General features: G+C 45.6%; 1 protein-coding gene across 3 annotated transcripts; it reads right to left on the bottom strand.

Annotated features, from left to right (window-relative positions):
* Positions 1–776: 776 nt before the first annotated feature.
* CAPG (capping actin protein, gelsolin like) lies at positions 777–15,699 on the bottom strand. Of its 3 annotated transcripts, none has more exons than XM_048512968.1 (10): positions 15,549–15,699; positions 10,908–10,942; positions 9,102–9,274; positions 7,759–7,913; positions 6,363–6,530; positions 4,922–5,071; positions 3,312–3,404; positions 2,808–2,940; positions 1,184–1,272; positions 777–953 (listed from the first exon to the last, which is right to left on the bottom strand). In XM_048512968.1, the coding sequence occupies exons 2-10, from the start codon at positions 10,928–10,930 to the stop codon at positions 888–890; spliced, it is 1,050 nt and encodes a 349-aa protein (XP_048368925.1). In that variant the 5' UTR covers positions 10,931–10,942; positions 15,549–15,699; the 3' UTR covers positions 777–887. The 3 variants fall into 3 exon arrangements, with proteins under 3 accessions (XP_048368925.1, XP_048368924.1, XP_048368926.1); XM_048512967.1 differs by having other exon boundaries at positions 15,532–15,698; XM_048512969.1 differs by lacking the exon at positions 15,549–15,699 and adding an exon at positions 12,054–12,170.
* Between the last annotated feature and the right edge of the window lie 2,553 nt (positions 15,700–18,252).

Below are 18,252 nucleotides of genomic sequence, written 5' to 3'. Positions count from 1 at the left end.
AAACCCACTTAAAATATATAAGAACTGTCTTTCCTCATATGGTGTTGTTGGAATCATCTTTGTCACACCTTTGCAAAGGCAAGCACACCATACCATGTCTTTGAACAAAAGCGTCTTCACACTGAACTACCTTCATGCTTCTGCTGACACCCACAAAACTGAGGAGGAGTGCCGGGTTTGGTGGGTGCTGCCTGACGAAAGGTTGTTTGAGTAGAAAGGTGCTGCTCAAGTCTACCGTGAGAAAAAAAAAAAAGGAAGTTTTAGAGGCAAAGAGATAAAAGGGTGACATTTCCCTGTTGCCTGTCTCTGCTGAGTGGCCCTGCGTTTCTGTGGTGGTCTGCCATGGAAGTACTAACCCGAGAGGCCAACTTTGCTTAGCAGCTCCACAAAGAGGATCCAGGATGACAAGAGACCAGGCCTTCTCTAGACCTGGAGCCATCCTAAACCAGGGCGAAGAGAGCTATGTGCTTTCATTGCTGAGCATTACTACACCAAATGTGGTTTTCTCTCGATTCATGTTGGGACAGTTCCTGAAGCGCTCTCTTCCTGACACCCAGTGGCGTCCCTTCCGAGAACGGCGCCTGAGGCACGCAGTGCAGTGGAACCCCTGCTCTGCGCTGAGGGCCTCCTTCCACAAGGAGGAAGAAGCTAAGACCTTGCCAAGCTTGTCTGACTGCCCCATTTACAGCACTCCAAGCTTAGAGGAGGCGGGGCTTGCACTTTTCTCTGTCTGCAATGTAAAGAAGCTGAGCAAGTAACTTCAGTCTGGAGAAAACTGTGAGAGAGGGCACAGCGGTGCCAGTTTTATAAGGCATAATGGTGATTGCTGCAGGGTAAAGCAGAGATGCTGAGATGTCACATTGCTGATTCAGGATGCTGTCTCAGTTTCACTTCCAGTTTATGAAGAATTGTCTGAAGAGAGGACTTTCATGGCCTTCGGGCAAGATTTCCACCTGGAATCAGGACAAAAGCATGTAAGGCTAAGATGCCAGTGTGCCCAAACAAATCTAAGTTGCCTTCATGGAACTGGAGAGAGGGAAGTAATTTCTGTACCGGTCATGAATAGTGATGCAATGTTCCCAGATCCCCTCTGGTCACCCAAGACTGAGAGATTCTATTCCACTAACAGAGTCATCTGGAAAGGTTGGCTGGTTGGTTGCATGCACGGCCCCTGCTTGCTTACCTGGGTGTTTGAAGGATAATTCATCTGGGAGATGAACTCTTCAGCTACCTGCAGAGCTGCCTGCTGCTCCTGCTCATTCGCTTTGTGGCCTGTTCAAGAAAAGAAGGGTTAGAAAACATTTATCCCTCCCCCCCCCCCCACACACACCATCCAAAACCCTCAGAACAGTGCACATAGCTTTATCCTCCTCCAATCTATCCTCACAACAACCTGGTGAGGTAGGTTAGCCTGAGACAATGATTGACCTATGGTAGTTACTCTGTGAGCTTACACGGCTTTGTTTACACTGGAACCTGGGTCTCTCTAAGCATAGTCCAACCAACTGCACCACGCTGGCTTTCATTTCACCCAAGACAAGCAGAACAGGCAAGAGAGCTAACACCCTTCCACATAAAAATAAATCCCTGCACGTGGAATAAAATTTTTGTAAGAGGAACAGTAGGATAAAACCCTTCTCTCTGTCTGAGTTCTCTGTGTACTGGGGACTGTTTTGCACACTGGAGTAAATGTCACTTGCATGCTGAAATGGTTAAGCCCAGGGGCACATGTTAGACCTTAGAAACTTTCCACAAATTGCCAAAGTCCTGCTGGCCAAGGAAAACATGTCAAAAGCTGGCTACACTTCTCGAAGACAAACAATTGGCAAGAGATGGTTATGAGTAGGAGAACTAGCTACTCTCCCCACCCATGCAATTATCTGCTTATTTGGGCAGAGGCTTGTAGCCAGAATGAGGTTATTGGCTGCACTGGTTCACTGGAACTGTTTTGCCCCATGTAAGATCTTTTTAAGTCTTTTACTGTGTTGACATGGTAGTTTCCATGTGAGCCTCTTTTTTTTAGAAAAGAGAAATTTCCGGGTTAAAAAAAAAATCCCCTTTCAGCTACTCTGATCAACAAGGAGCTTCAAGGAGGAAAAGGATAAGGCGAAGCAGTGGTGGCCAGCTTCTTCAAGCTGGGGCTGCTTCTATCTGGCTTATAATATTGCCATTTCCACCACCACGCAGCTCTGTCTGGTCCTGCCTCTGAGGAAGAAGAGTTTGGATTTCTACCCCACCTTTCTCTCCTGCAAGGAGACCCAAGGTAGTGAACAAGCTCCTTTCCCCAGGGTCAGAGTGAGGGGCAACTGCACCCGGGGCATGAGTGCACCCTGCACCCCTGCCGCACCCCTGTCTGCCCCCATGCCATCCCGGAATGCCTCCACCACGCCCCCACAGGGGTGCGTGCCCGGTGTGTCGTACCCCCCTCCCCGTCCCCACCCTCTTGGCACTACGCTACTGCCTTTCCCTTTCTCTCCCCACCACAGACACCTTGTGAGGCAGGTGGGGCTGAGAGAGTTCCAAAGGACTGTGAGTAGCCCAAGGTGACCCAGCAGGAATGAGGGAGTGCGGAAACAAATCTGGTTCACCAGATAAGCCTCCACCACTCAGGTGGAGGAGCGCAGAATCAAACCTGGTTCTCCAGATTAGAATCCAGCTGCTCTTAACCACTACACCACTTTGGCTCTCCTGGAAACATGTCCACTGGCAAGCCCATTGACAGTGCTATGGATTCTCCATCTGTGGTCCCACACTAAGAAGAGCTAGGAAGTGAGACTATTCTCGTGAGCTGGCCGGTGGAAATGTACCTTTCCAGATGTAGATTTTGCCACACAGGCCGTTGTCCAAGATGAAACAGTCATCTGTGATAAGCTGCTCCTGGCTGAACGGGCTGGAATCGGAAATCTTGATTAGCCTCATTTTCCCAGTCATGTCTGAGACCTGAGGGTTGGGGAAAGGAGAGAAAGAGATTCCTTTGTGAAACACCGTTTTCCCATCCCTATGCTAGCTGGATTCCTGGGGCTGCCAATCCATACCTCTTGGCATCTCTATCCCCTCTTCCCTGCCTTTTCCCCCTGAGGACTGGGAAAGGAGCCAAAAATAAATTAAAGGCAATCAAGGGGCTGGACACCTTCTGCCCCCCCACGTGACTAAATGGCCACAGTCCGGGGACATTTGACCCTGTATGTCCCCCTGAGCGGTACAAAACAGGACAAAAGCAGGAGAAGACCCAGCATCTCACCAGCTTCTCTTGGATACAGGATGCGCCACTAAGACGGCTCTTTTGCCTGCTCGTTCTGTGAGGCTCTTACCATGTAGAGTGCAGCAGCAATGGCATTCTTGCGATCAGCCATGACATCCTCCTCTGGGCTGCCCTCCTTCAGAATTGGTTTGGGACCCAGGACCTAGTAGAACAACAGGAAACGCTGGAGGCTGACACTTCCCTATCTCAGAGGCTCGTCTCCACACCTTGCAGGGCCTTTGTAAGCCCAGTTTCATTGTGATGTTACTTGTGCAAACAGATGCAGGAAAGGATGGGCCTCCACATGATTGACGTCACTCTTTTCAGTTTTTAACACATCCCAGGGACCACTGCTGTGGAGGGATTCTATGCATTAGAGACGCACGATATGGCGCACGTTGCAAATGTGACATTACTTGCACGGGGGTGTCCTTGCCTCTTGGCAATATTTTCAAGTCTATTATGTCACTAGTATCTCACTTAAATTGCCACCGAAATCACACAGGCATGTGTCTGCAGCATACTGTGTTCAGCCATATACTGGCTCTAAGTTTGAACCTTGCCAGCAGGATTCCAGTTTCTGTTCTGAGTTCTACTTCCAGATCTCTTTGGCCAAACTCAGTGATTTATTAAAGAACCATCCTGTGATTGTTCTTGGGCAGGCCATACCATGTCTTTTTCTCCCTCTCCCCAATCTGAAAAGCAGCCCTTATTCCCAGGAAGCTGTACAGGAAACATGTAGGGCTAGAGCACCAGAGGACAGCCAGGAAATAAGTCTAAAATAAGTTCTAACGTTTTGCCTGCATGTATGGCTGGCATCTTCAGAGTCATGCCTCTGAAGGTGTCAGCCATAAATTCAGGTGAAACGGAGGAAGAAGAGGAAGAAGAGGAAGAAGAAGAGGAAGAAGAAGAAGAGGAAGAAGAAGAAGAAAAAGAAGAGGAGGAGGAGGAGGAGGAGGAGGAGGAGGAGATTGGATTTATATTCCCCTTTCTCTCCTGTAGGAGACTCAAAGCGGGTTACAATCTCCTTGCCCTTCCCCCCCTCACAACAAACACCCTGTGAGGTAGGTGGGGCTGAGAGAGCTCAGAAGAACTGTGACTAGCCCAAGGTCACCCAGCTGGCGTGTGTGGGAGTGCACAGGCTAATCTGAATTCCCCAGATAATTCAGCTCAATTGGCAGAGCTCAGGCAGCAGAGCGGGGAATCAAATCGGGTTCCTCCAGATTAGAATGCACTTGCCCTTAACCACTGCGCCACTGCTGCTCCTACACTGCTGTTAGGAACTAACACTACAACACCACAGCCACACAGCCTGGAAAACCCACAACAGTAATTTCCTATGAAGAGTATCTCCACCATGGCAACAGAGATCCTACATTATAGCCTGCCTCCAGCTCTAGCAGAATATTGGGAAGGCCAGTGGTACAGAATTTGCTTTGCATACAGAAAATCTCAGGTTCAGTTCCCAGCATCTACAGTGAAAGGATCTCAGGCAGCAGCCACTAGGAAAGATTTTTCAAAACCTAACAGTTGTTGCCAGTTAGAGACAAAGCAATATACTGAGCAATATAGTGAGCTGGATGGACCAGTGGACTGGATGAGCAAAAGACAGCTTCATATGTCTAATGATACTCATGCACGGAAAGGTCACAAGCTCCCCTGAGGTTTCTTGCTCCTTACCGTTAACATCTCTATTGGCTCTTCACCATCAGCCACAATTTCCACTTTGGCTTTCCCTTTTCGCTCACTGTCCCGAATTGTTGTCGCCAAGTCTCGTGCTTTGTTGCGCTCCAGGATGTTGGATTTTGCCCCACACCAAGTAATAATCATCTGAAAGAAAAGTTCAAAAGATGAATTTTGCAATACTTTGTTTTTTATCCTAGTCAATCAACCCATTAGGGAGGGAGGATATCATTGTATAGCCTGATTTCATCAGATTTCAGAAGCTAAACTGGGTTGGTACTTGGTTGAGAGACCACCAAGGAAGACTATGCAGAGGAAGGCAATGACAAACCACCTCTGCTTGAAAGCCCCTGCTGGGGTGGCCGTGAGTTGGTTGCAGCTTGATGGTACTTATGTTCATATGTACCAACTCATTCCCCATCCATCATGCACCCCTGCTGTTCTGCCATGCCTAACACACTCATAGCAGTCCTACCCAACAAATGCATTTACCTCTATTAAATGCCCATTACACCACTGAGCCAAAAACTACCCTCTTGCCAGATGTGCACAGTCCCTGGTCCATTACGCATAAAACCCTAACCTTGGGGCTCTTCAGTGTGCAATGGGCTTGCAGAGGGATCTCCTCACGCTTTTCTGTTTACACACGAAGAGCCATTCTCTGCCGGCCTCTGCTTGATGTTCTTAATGGGCCTCCACAGCTTTTCCTGGTTCTCTGCCCATGAACTCCTCTTAAAGGCACAGATCTAATTACACCCGACCCAAAATTGCAAGATATAGCAAGTAGATCGATATTGTAGCCCCTTTCCTAAAATACCCCCTTCCTGAAAAGAAAGGGGCAAAGCCATTCTCTGGACCACACGCTGCCGAAGAAGGGGACCATGTGCTAGATCCCCCTCCTTTCCCCTCCATGTGCACACTCTCTCTTTCTTTTTCTCTGCCACTGCTGCAGCTAGGAAAACTATTCTAAAATACAATCTTGTTTGAAATAAAGTTGTAAAAAGTCCTCCCAATCATCGGGGGGCAGAAGCAGAGTTGGGGTGGTGGGGTGGAGAGAAAAAGAGCCCCTGCTTGTGTTGTTTCTATTGACATATCGATACAAGCAGTTAGAGAGATGGAGGGGGAAGTGTGCAAAGCAGCATGAAAGTGGGGGGTGGGGGGTGAGACTGTGAGGCTGGCTGTGAGAGGAGGGAAGATGTCCGGGGCAAAGCTGTGCTCACTGGCAACTCTGTACTCTCTAGCTGCGAATCAAAATTAAATCTGTGCTAGAAGTGGTCTCGCTTGTCGCGGAGAGAATAGAAAGTGAAAGCAGCACTTGAGGGAATATATCCATAGAAGAAATTTTGCGGCGACGCACATTTGCCACCATCACGCAACTGATGCCGTGTGCATAATCGGACCCTGTCCCTTTTACACCTTTTTCCCCTTCCAGACTCACATCTCCCAGATCCACAATGAAGCAGTCGCCTGTGTTGAAGCTTGTCCAGCTCAGTTCCCTCTCTGTGGCTCGGATGTTCTTTTTCCCTTTTACTTGGTAGAGTCTGTGGGTGGGACCAGATGGTTCAGTGAGCTTTGCTTTCTGAAAGGCAGATTCCACTCCTCCTTCCTGTGGAACACAAACAAACGGGCCTCTTATGAGGGTACAGAGAAGATGCCAGAGGTAGAGAATGGATAAAGTGCAATGTAGGATACAAGGCAAGCCTCACTGGAAAAGACAATAACGCTAGGAAAAATTGAAGGCAGATAAAGGAAGATGAAGACAGCTTTCATTTTGCAACACCTGGGCAGTGACGGAGCTACAAGGGGGCGGGCTGAGGTGGGATCCAGCAGGTTCTCACAGGTTCCTGAAAGTAGGTTACTAATTATTTGTGTGTGCCAAGAGGGGGTTACTAATTGGTGATTTTGCCACGTGATTTTTGCCTTAGTTACGCCCCTCCTCTCAGCAGTAGCATGCAGAACTTGAAGCAGTCTAGCAGGAGGTGCACCGGCATGAGTGGCAGCCTGCGCCTGCGAGCATTCGTTTCCCACCCAAGGACCGGCGCAACAGCTGCGCCACAGCCAAGCCCAGGAATGCCCTGCCCCTGGAATGCCCGGCCACACCCCCATCGTGCCCTGCCCAGCCCCATTGGTGCTACGCCACAGTTTGAATCCCACCACCATGGGAACCTGTTACTAAAATTTTTGGATCCCACTAGTAGGGGTGGTGGTGTGTGCCGTGCACTGGGCACATGCCTGGGGGCATGGAAAATCACCCCCAGAACCCTCCCCTTTCCCCCTTGCAGCGCCCCCCCTTGCAGCACCCCCCACCACTTTTCCCACACTTGTAGTCCATTGAACTTTTGAAGCACCAGAGTTGGACACCTCTGCCCTAATGGCAGCTACTTGTTCCAACTGGTCTCCCAGCCTTGGTTTCCTAAGTTCCTTTTGCTTTCATTCCTCTGATACAGCTCCTCCTCTTCTCTGCACTACCACCAGACCACAATCCAATTTACAGTGGAGCATTTTGTGCTGATCGATAGGTTCTGAAGCTGCATTGTTATAAACTATTACTTTTCTTTAAAAAATCTTACTCACTGTCCAACAAGCTCAATACGTGGTTCCTTCCTCACCAATTTTATTCTCACAACAACCCTGTGAGGTTGGTTAGTAGGGGTAGAGGTGAGTAACTGGCCAAGGTCACCCAATGAGCTTTATGGCAGGTTTCAACCTGGGTCTCCCCAATCCTAGGCCAGAATTCTAACATCCACATTAATATAATTAATAATACTGTTAAGAAAACGGCGTGAAGCAGGAAGGGGTACAGATAAAAGTCTGGCAGGCTGGATCTCTCTTACCTGGTATTTTATGCCGTGGGGAAAGTAGTCCATGAAAACATCTGACTCGTTACCCTGCACTTCCCGGTGCTGGATTGGTTTTTCCGCAAGGAAGGCGTTGAGGTTGGTGGAAAGCAGAGCACAGGCCCCTTGCTCATCCCGGGAGGAGTTCTGGCCTGGACACGTCGGGGAAAGACGGAGAGAAAGGGATCTCCAACTGGAAACCTCCCAATTCCACTTTGGACATAAATAAGAACTTCTGGCAACTGGTAGAGTGCCAGCAGCTGTTTAAAAATTGCTCCCAATTAATTGAGAATCTTTTTAAAGAAAAGTTAGATTTGAGTCCTGTAGCACCTTAGAGACCAAGTGGTTTGTTTGGGATATAAGCTTTTGAGAGTCAAAACTCCTTTTGTCAGATACAAACAAAAGTGATTCCCCCTTTCCATACACACACACAGACCTTCCCTAAATGGCACCCATCATTTCTTCTCCCGCTGTTATAGGGAGCAGGATGTGCAATAGTTAAGAGTCAAACTAAAGATATTGTGGGAGAGTCACAATCAGATATTTATTGCTAAAAAGTAGCCAGGAGTCCCCCTCCCACCAGATCTGAGTGGAGCACAATAGTGGGGAAAAGATCTATCCTCATGAACCATTCCTCCCTTAAAAATCCCGAGGAAGGCAGGTGCTCATATTGTACCTAGGTTATTAGCAACCAGGGAGTGCAATGGCTATTGGAAGACATATCTTCTTTGCCTCAACATAATAGTTTTTTATCCAAACCGGGTCTGTTTTTTTTAATGTGAACAGTGGGATAGCCAATCAGGAACCTCCCACTAATGTGTAGTGTGATCCTTAGATGCAGGCACAGAGGTTTGTGGTTCTCTTTATGTGATACAACCATGGCTGAGGCTTATATCACATTGTGGAGTACCTGGCTTGGGAAACTACGCTTGGCTGTTGTGCTTCAGAGTTCCTTGAGAACAAGCCGTATTAAAATCAGTGGGAACAGCTTCCAAGCAGTTTGATCCAGCAGCCATGCTGCTTTGATCAGTACATACAGCTTTTTTCCAAGTTTAATCAATTAACCATCAAGACAATTTTAACTAGGCGATAGCCCTAACTTTTAGTCAACTAAAGCAGCACCTAGGGTATAGCAGAGAATTTGTTCTTAACATTCCAAGAAACATTAGCCATTGATTTGTACTTCAACTGACACAAGCAACTTTGCTCTTTGGAGATCTAAACTCCCATTTTCCACTGGCCCACAAGAGTAAAGGGCAGAGGATCTTTCTCTACTCAGTCAGCCCTCTATGGGTGCTTATACATTGAAGTTCATCTTGCCCTGACCAGATGTTGCTTACCAATCCAGATGTGCACATTTGAGTGTCCATCAGCTCCATTGTGAAGAACCAGGTAAGAATCCCCAGAGTAGAATATGCCTTTCATCTCTTCTGGGACAGATACAGGTTTCATCTTCTCTACTCGCCATACATACAGGCCTGGTTCTTTGACGGAAGGATCAAATGGAGATCCACTATCAGATAACACAAGAGATGGTAGAGAATTGGAAGGGGACAAAGTGATAGTTCATGAAGAAATCATGACATAAACAGGAAGTGCAGGTAAAGATGAAGTTGTTGGGGGAAAAGAGGATGAATCAGGAAGAGAATCAAGGGGAAGAGAATGAGGGGGGAAAGGAATGAGAGACTGTTAACACAATTGAATAAAAATAATATTACATCACTGTTGTGTTTTGGATGTACGAAAGTGACTACTGAACTAAACTTCTAATTTTTATAGTCATCCAATGGATGAATCAGAGGCTTAAAATATACAAGATACCCTCGGAAAAATCAAAGGCTTTCAACCCACTTCTTTTTTTCCACCTGGTGATATGTGATAATGTACATAATACCGGGATTGTTACCTCTGGTAAATGAAGTTCACAGTTACATAAATAAATGCTCTGTCTAGTCTCTGTCTAAAAGAACAGTGTTGGTTACCTGTTTGCTTCTAAGCCCCCTTCAAGGTACCTCTAAGTACCTGGACAGTGTGGGACCAGGATTCCTATAGAATCCCTTTCATATGCTCTTGACTGACAATTAGTATCTTCAAGACAGACCCTCTTAACAGTAAAGTGAGTCACCGCATAAAGAGAGGGCTTTTTCTCCATTAATTGAACTACCTCACTTAGGATGTCCACAGCTACCTATTCTGAACTGTTCCAGGCACCAGATAAAATGTCCCTTTTTTGCCCAGGTCTCTGCCGGAGACTTTTTCCTTTCTCCAAATCTTTTTTCTGTTCTTCTTCTATTAAACTATTCAGTAGTAGATCCATTATTTTGTGATATTGCCAATAGGCTTGCTGGATTTTATTGCAACTGAGAGATTTTATTTTGATATTACAATGGCTTTAAATTCATATTTATTTTATTAATATTGTTGCATTTATGGCTTCTATGGTTGACAGAAGCTACCTTGTGATCCCACAAGAGTTAATAGTTGTGGGATATGCATGTTACTAAATAAATAAAGCCAAAGTACTAAATAAATAAAGCCACAGCAAAAGGGTGTGCCTGGGAGATCTGCAGAAATTGTTGTTCATGTAGGCATGCATTGTTATCACATGAATTAACCTTCAAGTAACAGCCTTCAAGGATCAACCTTTAAATCTTCATTGTATTAACACAGAAAATGCCCAGAGTGAATCCAGTAAGAGAGAGTAATTAGATGAGGGAGAATAGATATACTATTGAGGCAGGAATTATGATTATTTATTCCATTCATATTCCATCTTTAGAGGCATGTCACAGGAAGATGTGTTCCTCTTTGTGGCACAATGAAAAGGGGGAAACTGTGCCATGGAAAGAAATACATCTTACTGTGAGGTGCCTCTGAAGATGCCAGCCATAGATGTGGGTGAAATGTTAGGAGCTAAAACTACCAGAGCACAGCCACACAGCCTGGAAAACTCACAACAGTCAGTTAATTCTGGCCATGAAAGATTTCAACAATACTTGTGAGGTAGGTTAAGCTGAAAGGGAGTGACTGGCCAAAGGTCACCCAGTGATTTCATCAGTGGGGTTTCAGCCTAGCCCTCCCAGATCCTAGTTCAGTACCCTTAACTCTACACCATTCCAGCTCTCTGGACTTGATGAGTTCCTTACCTTTTGGGAATTGCTGTGTACATGTTTCCAGGGATCTAGAAGAAGACAGAGAACTCTATTAGGTTTACTAGTAATTAAACTGACTACACAGTTGCTGTAATCTTTGACCTCTCTTATCATCATGTGTAACAACCTAATCCATTCCAGTTCCTTACCCGATCACTTACTAAAAAGGAAAAAAAACCTATTAAAAAACTATAACCCAGCTACACAAAAAGTGATGCAATTCACAATGATAAGGTGTGTTGAAGAAATACACGCAATACAAATATCACTTCACATACAAAACTATGATTATGCTGACAGTTAACAAACATTAATTCAGTGCTGTGCTACACTATCATAGTAAATGATATAAACCAACAGATGACTTATACCTGAAAGATTTTCAAACCTGAAAGATTTACAAACAGAATAATGCACTTACAATCCACTTTGAAGCTGGATTTTACTGTGCAGAATAGCAAAATCCACTTTCAAACTATTATGAAAGTGGATTGAATGTGCATTATCCTGCACACAATGTTTGTGCGTTGCTGCTACTGTGTTTTAAAATTTTAGTGTTTATATATATTGGCGTCAGCAAAAACATTTGAGTATTCGCTGAAAAAGCAATGAGACAGTGGAAAACTGAACTGACAGTCGGAAATGAAAACATCGGAACAGTCAACGGCCCTTTCCCCACTCACCTCTGTCCGAGGGTTGCTGCGAGCAATTCCCGGCGCACGCAATTCCTGGCGCACGCCCAGGCTTCCCCACGACCCCAAAAAGGCGCCTTTTGAAAAGGCGCCAGGAATTGCGCGCGCCCAGGGGGCGCAAGAGAGGCAGCGTCGGGGAGGCTGCATTCTCGCCGCCCCTGAAGTGAGGAGTGCAGCTGTACCCTGCGCTACTTGAGGAGAGTAGCGCGGGGCTTAAGGTAAGTGGGAAAAGGGGAATCATTAAGTGAGGAACTTTCCAAGGGGATTCATCACCCCTTCTCAGACCACTTTCCCCTCCTCAAACCTCCATGCTGGTTTTCTACCTCCTTCCACATCCAGCACAAATTAGGAATTTGAAGTTGTTTTCAGCCATATTCCACCCAATCTTTCAGTCCATATTTCCCATTATATCTCTTCAGTTTTCAACAATATATCAAGAGAAGTTTACCTGTCTTGGTTTTTCTTGTGTATGTCAACTATGACAACACGAATCCTGTTGCCTGCTGGATCTGGATGCTCAGAGAACAAGTTAGAGCCAGAAAGACACTGACTTTGCTGGGATTGCTCATTCAGAATTTCCTTCTCATTTAAGGGAAAGGAGGGAGAGGAAACTACAATGTCGCACTTGGGGATTTTACGGTCACATGAATAAACCACTGCAAGTCACCACACAAAATGATGAGATGCCTGCCTTTACTTCCTTCCTCCTACCAAATACTCTTTGTATTATGAGCTGCAGGCCACCAGTGTGGCACCTCAACTCGCTGCGATCATTTCAAAACATTTGTTGGTTTACAGAATTTACAGCCAACGGTGGTTTGCAGGGTTGCCAATTCAGGGTTTGGAAATTCCTCCACATTTGGGGGTGGTGGAGGGTAGGGACCTCAGCTGGGTACAGTGCCGTAGAGTCCACTCTCCAAAGCAGATGTTTTTTCAAGGGGAACTGATCTCTGTTGCCTGGAAATCAGGTGTAATCATGGGAGATTGCCAACCGCCACCTGGAAGTTGATAATCCTATTGGTTCATCATGTACGCTTCTAGGAAATTGCTCTCTGCAGATCCTGTCACCACCCAGCACCTGATTTCTCTCAGAAAACAGGTCAATGTTTCATTCACTTGTCATTTTGTTTCCTCAGAAATCCTATTCTTGACGAAAGGGAGATGAGTTAAAAGGCCCATTGGCCTTTTTCGCACAAACCTTTTAAAATGTTTTGAGGCTGGAAATGAAATGTTTCCTCCACGGAGTTCCACATTGTTTGTTTCTCCTTTGGTTTTGAAGACATTTTATTTCCAGCTTCAAAGCGTTTTCAGTGAATCTTCTTTAAAAACTATTATTTAGGCAAAACATTTTCAAAACGGCTTCACTGTTATGCGGTCTCTTTAAAACGTTTTCCGTGCCTCTCTGCCGTCCCCAAACTCCCTCCTCAGGGCCATTTTGTGAGCTCACTTTCTGTTCCCCTTCACTTGTGTATTTCATCATTTCTGTGAGTTTTGGTTATTTTAGGGAGGGGGTAATCTTTGAGGCATTGATTATACAGAGAATCGCAGCATGAAGCTGTGAAGAATAGAAGCATCAGCTGTTCAACATACATACATCATGCTAAACGGGGGGATTCAAAACTTTTTCCAAATGTTTTAGGAGATTTGTGCGGAAAGTGATACAGGAGGAAAAATGAGCCAGAAGCGGTAAGCTGTAAGTGGTGGTGAAACAGTTGCATAGCAGCTGCTTAGCATATAGAAGATACCATTTTATTTCAACAATCTTGCATTGCACAGGTGTGCACCTTTACCTACTATTCGATGGACACCTTTCAGTACTGCTCTGATGAAAATAGAGAAGTACTTGTAACCCCAGTCTTTCCTACCCCAAATCACCAAGGTTCACCACAGGCTGGCGACAGTCTCTTCTAGCTCTCTGTCCATCTGGTTTTATCCTACCTTTCCTCTGTGGAGCTTAGGGTGGCAGACATGGTTCCTCCTATTCAGTCCTCCCTACAACCCTGTAAGGTAGGTTAGGCTGGTAGAACAATTTGCCCAGGGATCTCCAGTAACCCACCCACCCCAAATTCCAGAATGGCAATTTTAGGAAGATTAAAGAGTGGAGACAGTGATGTACCAGGTTCAGGTAACAAAAAAATAGGGACCATGCTAAAAACAATAAAGACAGTCAGTGTGCATGCTGTCTCAGAGAGCCACTGGTAGTTGGAACAGGCACTAAGGTTGCCAGCTCTGGCTTGGGAAACTTGTGGAGATTTGTGGGCTGTACCTGGGGAGAGGCTTCCATTTCTCCTGGACTCTGTGATATACCATAGAGTCTGCCTTTTGAAGCTGCTATTTTATCCAGGGGGACTGATCTCTGTAATCTGAAGATCAGTTGTAATTCCAGAAGAACTCCAGCCCCCACCTGAAGATTTGCAACCCAAGACAATAGCAACCTAGTTGCAGTAATGCAGCAACTGCGTAATACATCTCTATGCATTTTATTCCTAGGTACTTCCCCAATAAGTAGAAGCCTCTTGTGTTGATAGACCTTCTAAAATCTCACGCATGGCGGCCTTATATCCAATCACAGATGTTTAAACAATGAGACAAAATATCAAACAGGATAACTAAAAGTTTTGTGATTCCTTAAGGAAAACTGCATTCAGTAAACTTCAAGGTGCCACAAGCCACTTTGTTATATTGGCCGATGCAGACTGACAGCACAATCCTGAACAAAGTTACACCCTTCTTAAATCTGCTGACAGTGAGCAGGGCGTAACTCTGCTTAGGTTTGTACCATTGCATAGCTATTCTGCTACAGTTTGTTACAACGGATAGTGGATTTGGTTTTAGAATAGTTCTGTTGGGATTTTTTTAAAAGCCTTGTGTTATTTTTACACATTTATTCCTGTTGCCTGTTTCAGTAGCATTATTTTCCAAACCTTCCACTCCAGTTGTATCACTTTAACATACTTAAACAGACTAGCAGGCATACATGTGAATACCATTTGAGGTTTCTCTTCTCCCTCGGGGATGGGTGGCAACCTCAGTTCTGCTCTCCAGTATTTATCTGATTAAACCAGAGGTTTTGCTTTGCATTAGGTGAGAGAATGGCTCCTTATCTGCACGGGGTAGTGAACAAGCAGACTTCTTCAGTGAGGTCCAGCATCTTGCATCCTCCATTAAAAACATAAGAAAATCCCCTGCTGCATCAGATTAGAACTCTATCTAGTTTAGCATTTGCCTTTGCACAATGGCCTGCCAGATCCTTCTTGGCAGACCACCATATAAAGGCAAGAGATTCTGTTCCCATTGTTTGCCCCCTCAGCTACTGGTATTCAGAGATGTACTGCCCCGGAACATGGAGGCTTCTTTTAGCTATCATAGCAAAGTAGTCATTTCACAGACACACCATCTATGAATCTGTCTAGTCCTCTTTTTAAAACATCTAAGCTAATGACTGACCCCATGTCCTGCAACAGTGAAATCAGTACATTGATTCTATATTCTAGGAAGATAAAAACATGAAAGAAACATAGCTTAAAATGTTTATAACCCTTAAGGAAGGAGGAAACCCCTGTTTAGCATTCAGATGTCACAACTGCAAGTGTTTTTATCGACTGCAGTAATTTAAAAGTTGCAGTTCTCCCAATTTAGGTCTTCCTTTAGTACCTATCCACCAGCAACTGGCACACAGGATGAGAATACGGATATTATTTTTAAATAGATGCCACTGGAAGCTACAGTAGAAGAGGGAAGCAACAGAAGCCAAGTTTCTAGGAAATGCTGCATGCAGGGATCCAAGTTAGTTTGCTAGTTCATTGCTGCCCACCTAGATTTCAATCGCATGAACAGAGTCAGGATTTTAGCCCTACAGGTTTTCTCAACGACAGCCTTCAAGGGAGACACGGCTGCCTTACAAAGGGAGAGAGAGATTCACTCACCAAGACGGGTCACTCACCGGCAGCCTCTGTTGCACCAAACCTTTTCACAACAGGAATGTAAAATTAGATTTCCTGGGCGGGGTTAGCCCTCATCTTTTCTAGCCTGCCTATTCGGGGTTTGCATTGCTTCAGTTCTTCGTGGCTGCAGGAGGAAAAATGAGCCAGAAAGCGGTAAGCAGCAGTGACTCATTTCACTCCTGATTTACCACTGGTCATGGGTGCTGCGCACTGGTTGCTGTGCTCTTGCCCTTTGACCCCCTCTGGCTCCTAGAGGCCCTAAAGGACAGTCAAGTGCTGCCAAGGAACCCTAGATGAAGCATCATTGCAAAGTCTGATTGGTTGTATTGAGGTTTGTTTTTAAACTGGAGAACCGGGTTTGCCTCTCGCGTACCGCACCAGATGAGAAAAGCTACAGCCATCCTGCAATTTTTATGAAGGGAAAGGAGAGACTTTTCCTCTGACAAAGCCAAATGGGTCTCGGAATAGAACTGCAGCGGACTCAGATGACAGTCGTTCCGTTGCTGCCCTGGGTGCACTTCTGCACCCCTTTCTTGCAAGCCAAGTTATTGCGTGTGATATTGGGTTGCCAACCTCCATGTGGATTCTGGAGATCTCCCAGAATTATAACTGATCTCCAGAATACAGTAATCAGTTCCCCCGAAGAAAAAGGCAGATTCGAAAACTATAGTACTGGACCCTCCGAGGACCCCTCCCCAAATCCCACTCTTCCTAGGCTCCAAATCGCTGAGAATTTCCCCATCTTCCCCAAGCCAGTAAGAATGGAGTTGTGAGTATGGTCTTATCATCTCTCCCCTTAGGATGTTGTACTGTAAATGTGAATTTTATATGATTTTAATATATTTATTATGTTTTTGTGTTGTATGGCATAGGGAAGGACGTCTTATAAATTCAATAAATAAATGCACCCAGAGTTGGCAACCCTAGCATGTGATTATCTCAACATGAAAAGATTGACAGAGATTGTTCCAACACAAATGTTCCTTCCTTAGTGGATGCATGTTGATGGAACATGTTTCATATCCCATAGTTTCTGTTTCTGTGTTCTATTTCAAGGAACAATAAGCCAAAATAACCCATCAAGGGGGATCTACTTACGTACTTTAGTGTTGGGTTTCTCCTTTATTTTCTGGGATCACCACTGCAACAATGCCGGCTCAGCTTACCTTGCTGTTCTTAATGATATTTAATTTTACCTTCTCCTTCTGCAGTTCTTTGGGTGTTGTGTGGATTGTTCAGGAGCTCCAGAAAACATGCAGGATTCTCCCTTTCTCCCTTTTATCCACACAACTGTCCCGTGATGCAGGCTAGACAGAGAGAGAGAGTGACTGTGCCATCATGACGGATTTGAACCAAGCTCTGGGGCCTTGGGCACTACTCTAACCACTATACCACATTATCCTTCCTCTCCCTTTGCCCTTTGATAGTTGGTAACTAGGAAGAGGAGGACAGAAACTGGGCAGAGGCATTACGGAAAGTTTTAGAAACAAAGCACTGAGTTTTGGCTCTGGCATTCCCGTATTACATTAGCTAATTTCTATGAACTCTGATAGCTAATAGAATCCTGCTTAGCTATGGGTGTGTTGTGTTGTTCAGAGAAGCAAGGGTCCTGATACTGATATCTCTGACTGCAACAGTATCTGGGAACAGATATGTCCCAGTAGACATATCTATGAGCATCACTATGCCAAGGAAACCGCAGACCCAGTTATAAACACAAGTGTTTATCTGATCCGAGTATGACTGCTTTATCTTGCATGTAGCCACCTACCACTTGTTCTTTCTCCTGCGTAGAGTGAGAAACATGGTAGCAGAATTAATTGTGGCACATGCACGATGTGGTCTGGCTGCCTGTGGGCATCCCAACATTTTTTCCTGACAAAAGTAAAGCTGCATCCACCTGGCAAGGATTCTCCATTTCCTCTTCTTTGCAGCTGCAAATGCAGAGGCATTCACCCTGACCACAGAATGTCCACACTTCCCTTCATTGGCTACCAGGGGCGTAACGAGGCAGCCCTGGGCAAACTGTAGCCCTGGGCAAAACCTGAGTTGGATGCCGCCCCCCCATGGGCAGCCACTCCACCACAACCAATTTTTTTTGCACCAGGACATTGGTGCCTGCAGGGGGTGCATTTTTAGACATATCCGCACCAAAATTTCAGTATATCATCAGGAGACTGTCCTTATGCTACTCCCCAAAGTTTGGTGCAGTTTGGTTTAGGGGGTCCAAAGTTATGGACCCTCAAAGGGGGTGCCCCATCCCCCATTCTTTGATAAGGAGATGGGGGCTACCCTTTTGAGGGTCCATAACGTTTGACCCCCTGAACCAAACTGCACCAAACCTTGGGGGTGCCATCATGACAGTCTCCAGATGATACCCTGTAATTTTGGTGCTGATACGTCCAAGAATGCCCTCCCTGCAAGAACATCCCCAAAGTTATGGGCCCTCAAAACTGTAGTCCCCATCTCCTATTAGCTCCCATTGGAAACAATGGGGGATAGGGGCACCCCCTTTGGGAGTCCATAACTTTGGACTCCCTGAAGCAAATGGCCTCTCTCTACTGGCACAGAACTTGGGGGGTATCATGGGGACAGATCTCCTGATGATAAGCTGAGAATTGCAATTTGGTGCCACTATCTAAGAAAACTGCGCCCCGTGCAGGTCAAAATGGAGAAGCCATGTGCTTCAAAAATACCCCAAAA

The sequence above is a fragment of the Sphaerodactylus townsendi genome, linkage group LG12 (genome assembly GCF_021028975.2).
Source record: "Sphaerodactylus townsendi isolate TG3544 linkage group LG12, MPM_Stown_v2.3, whole genome shotgun sequence".
Classification (NCBI taxonomy): domain Eukaryota; kingdom Metazoa; phylum Chordata; class Lepidosauria; order Squamata; family Sphaerodactylidae; genus Sphaerodactylus; species Sphaerodactylus townsendi.
This window is presented reverse-complemented; position numbering and strand designations above follow the sequence as displayed.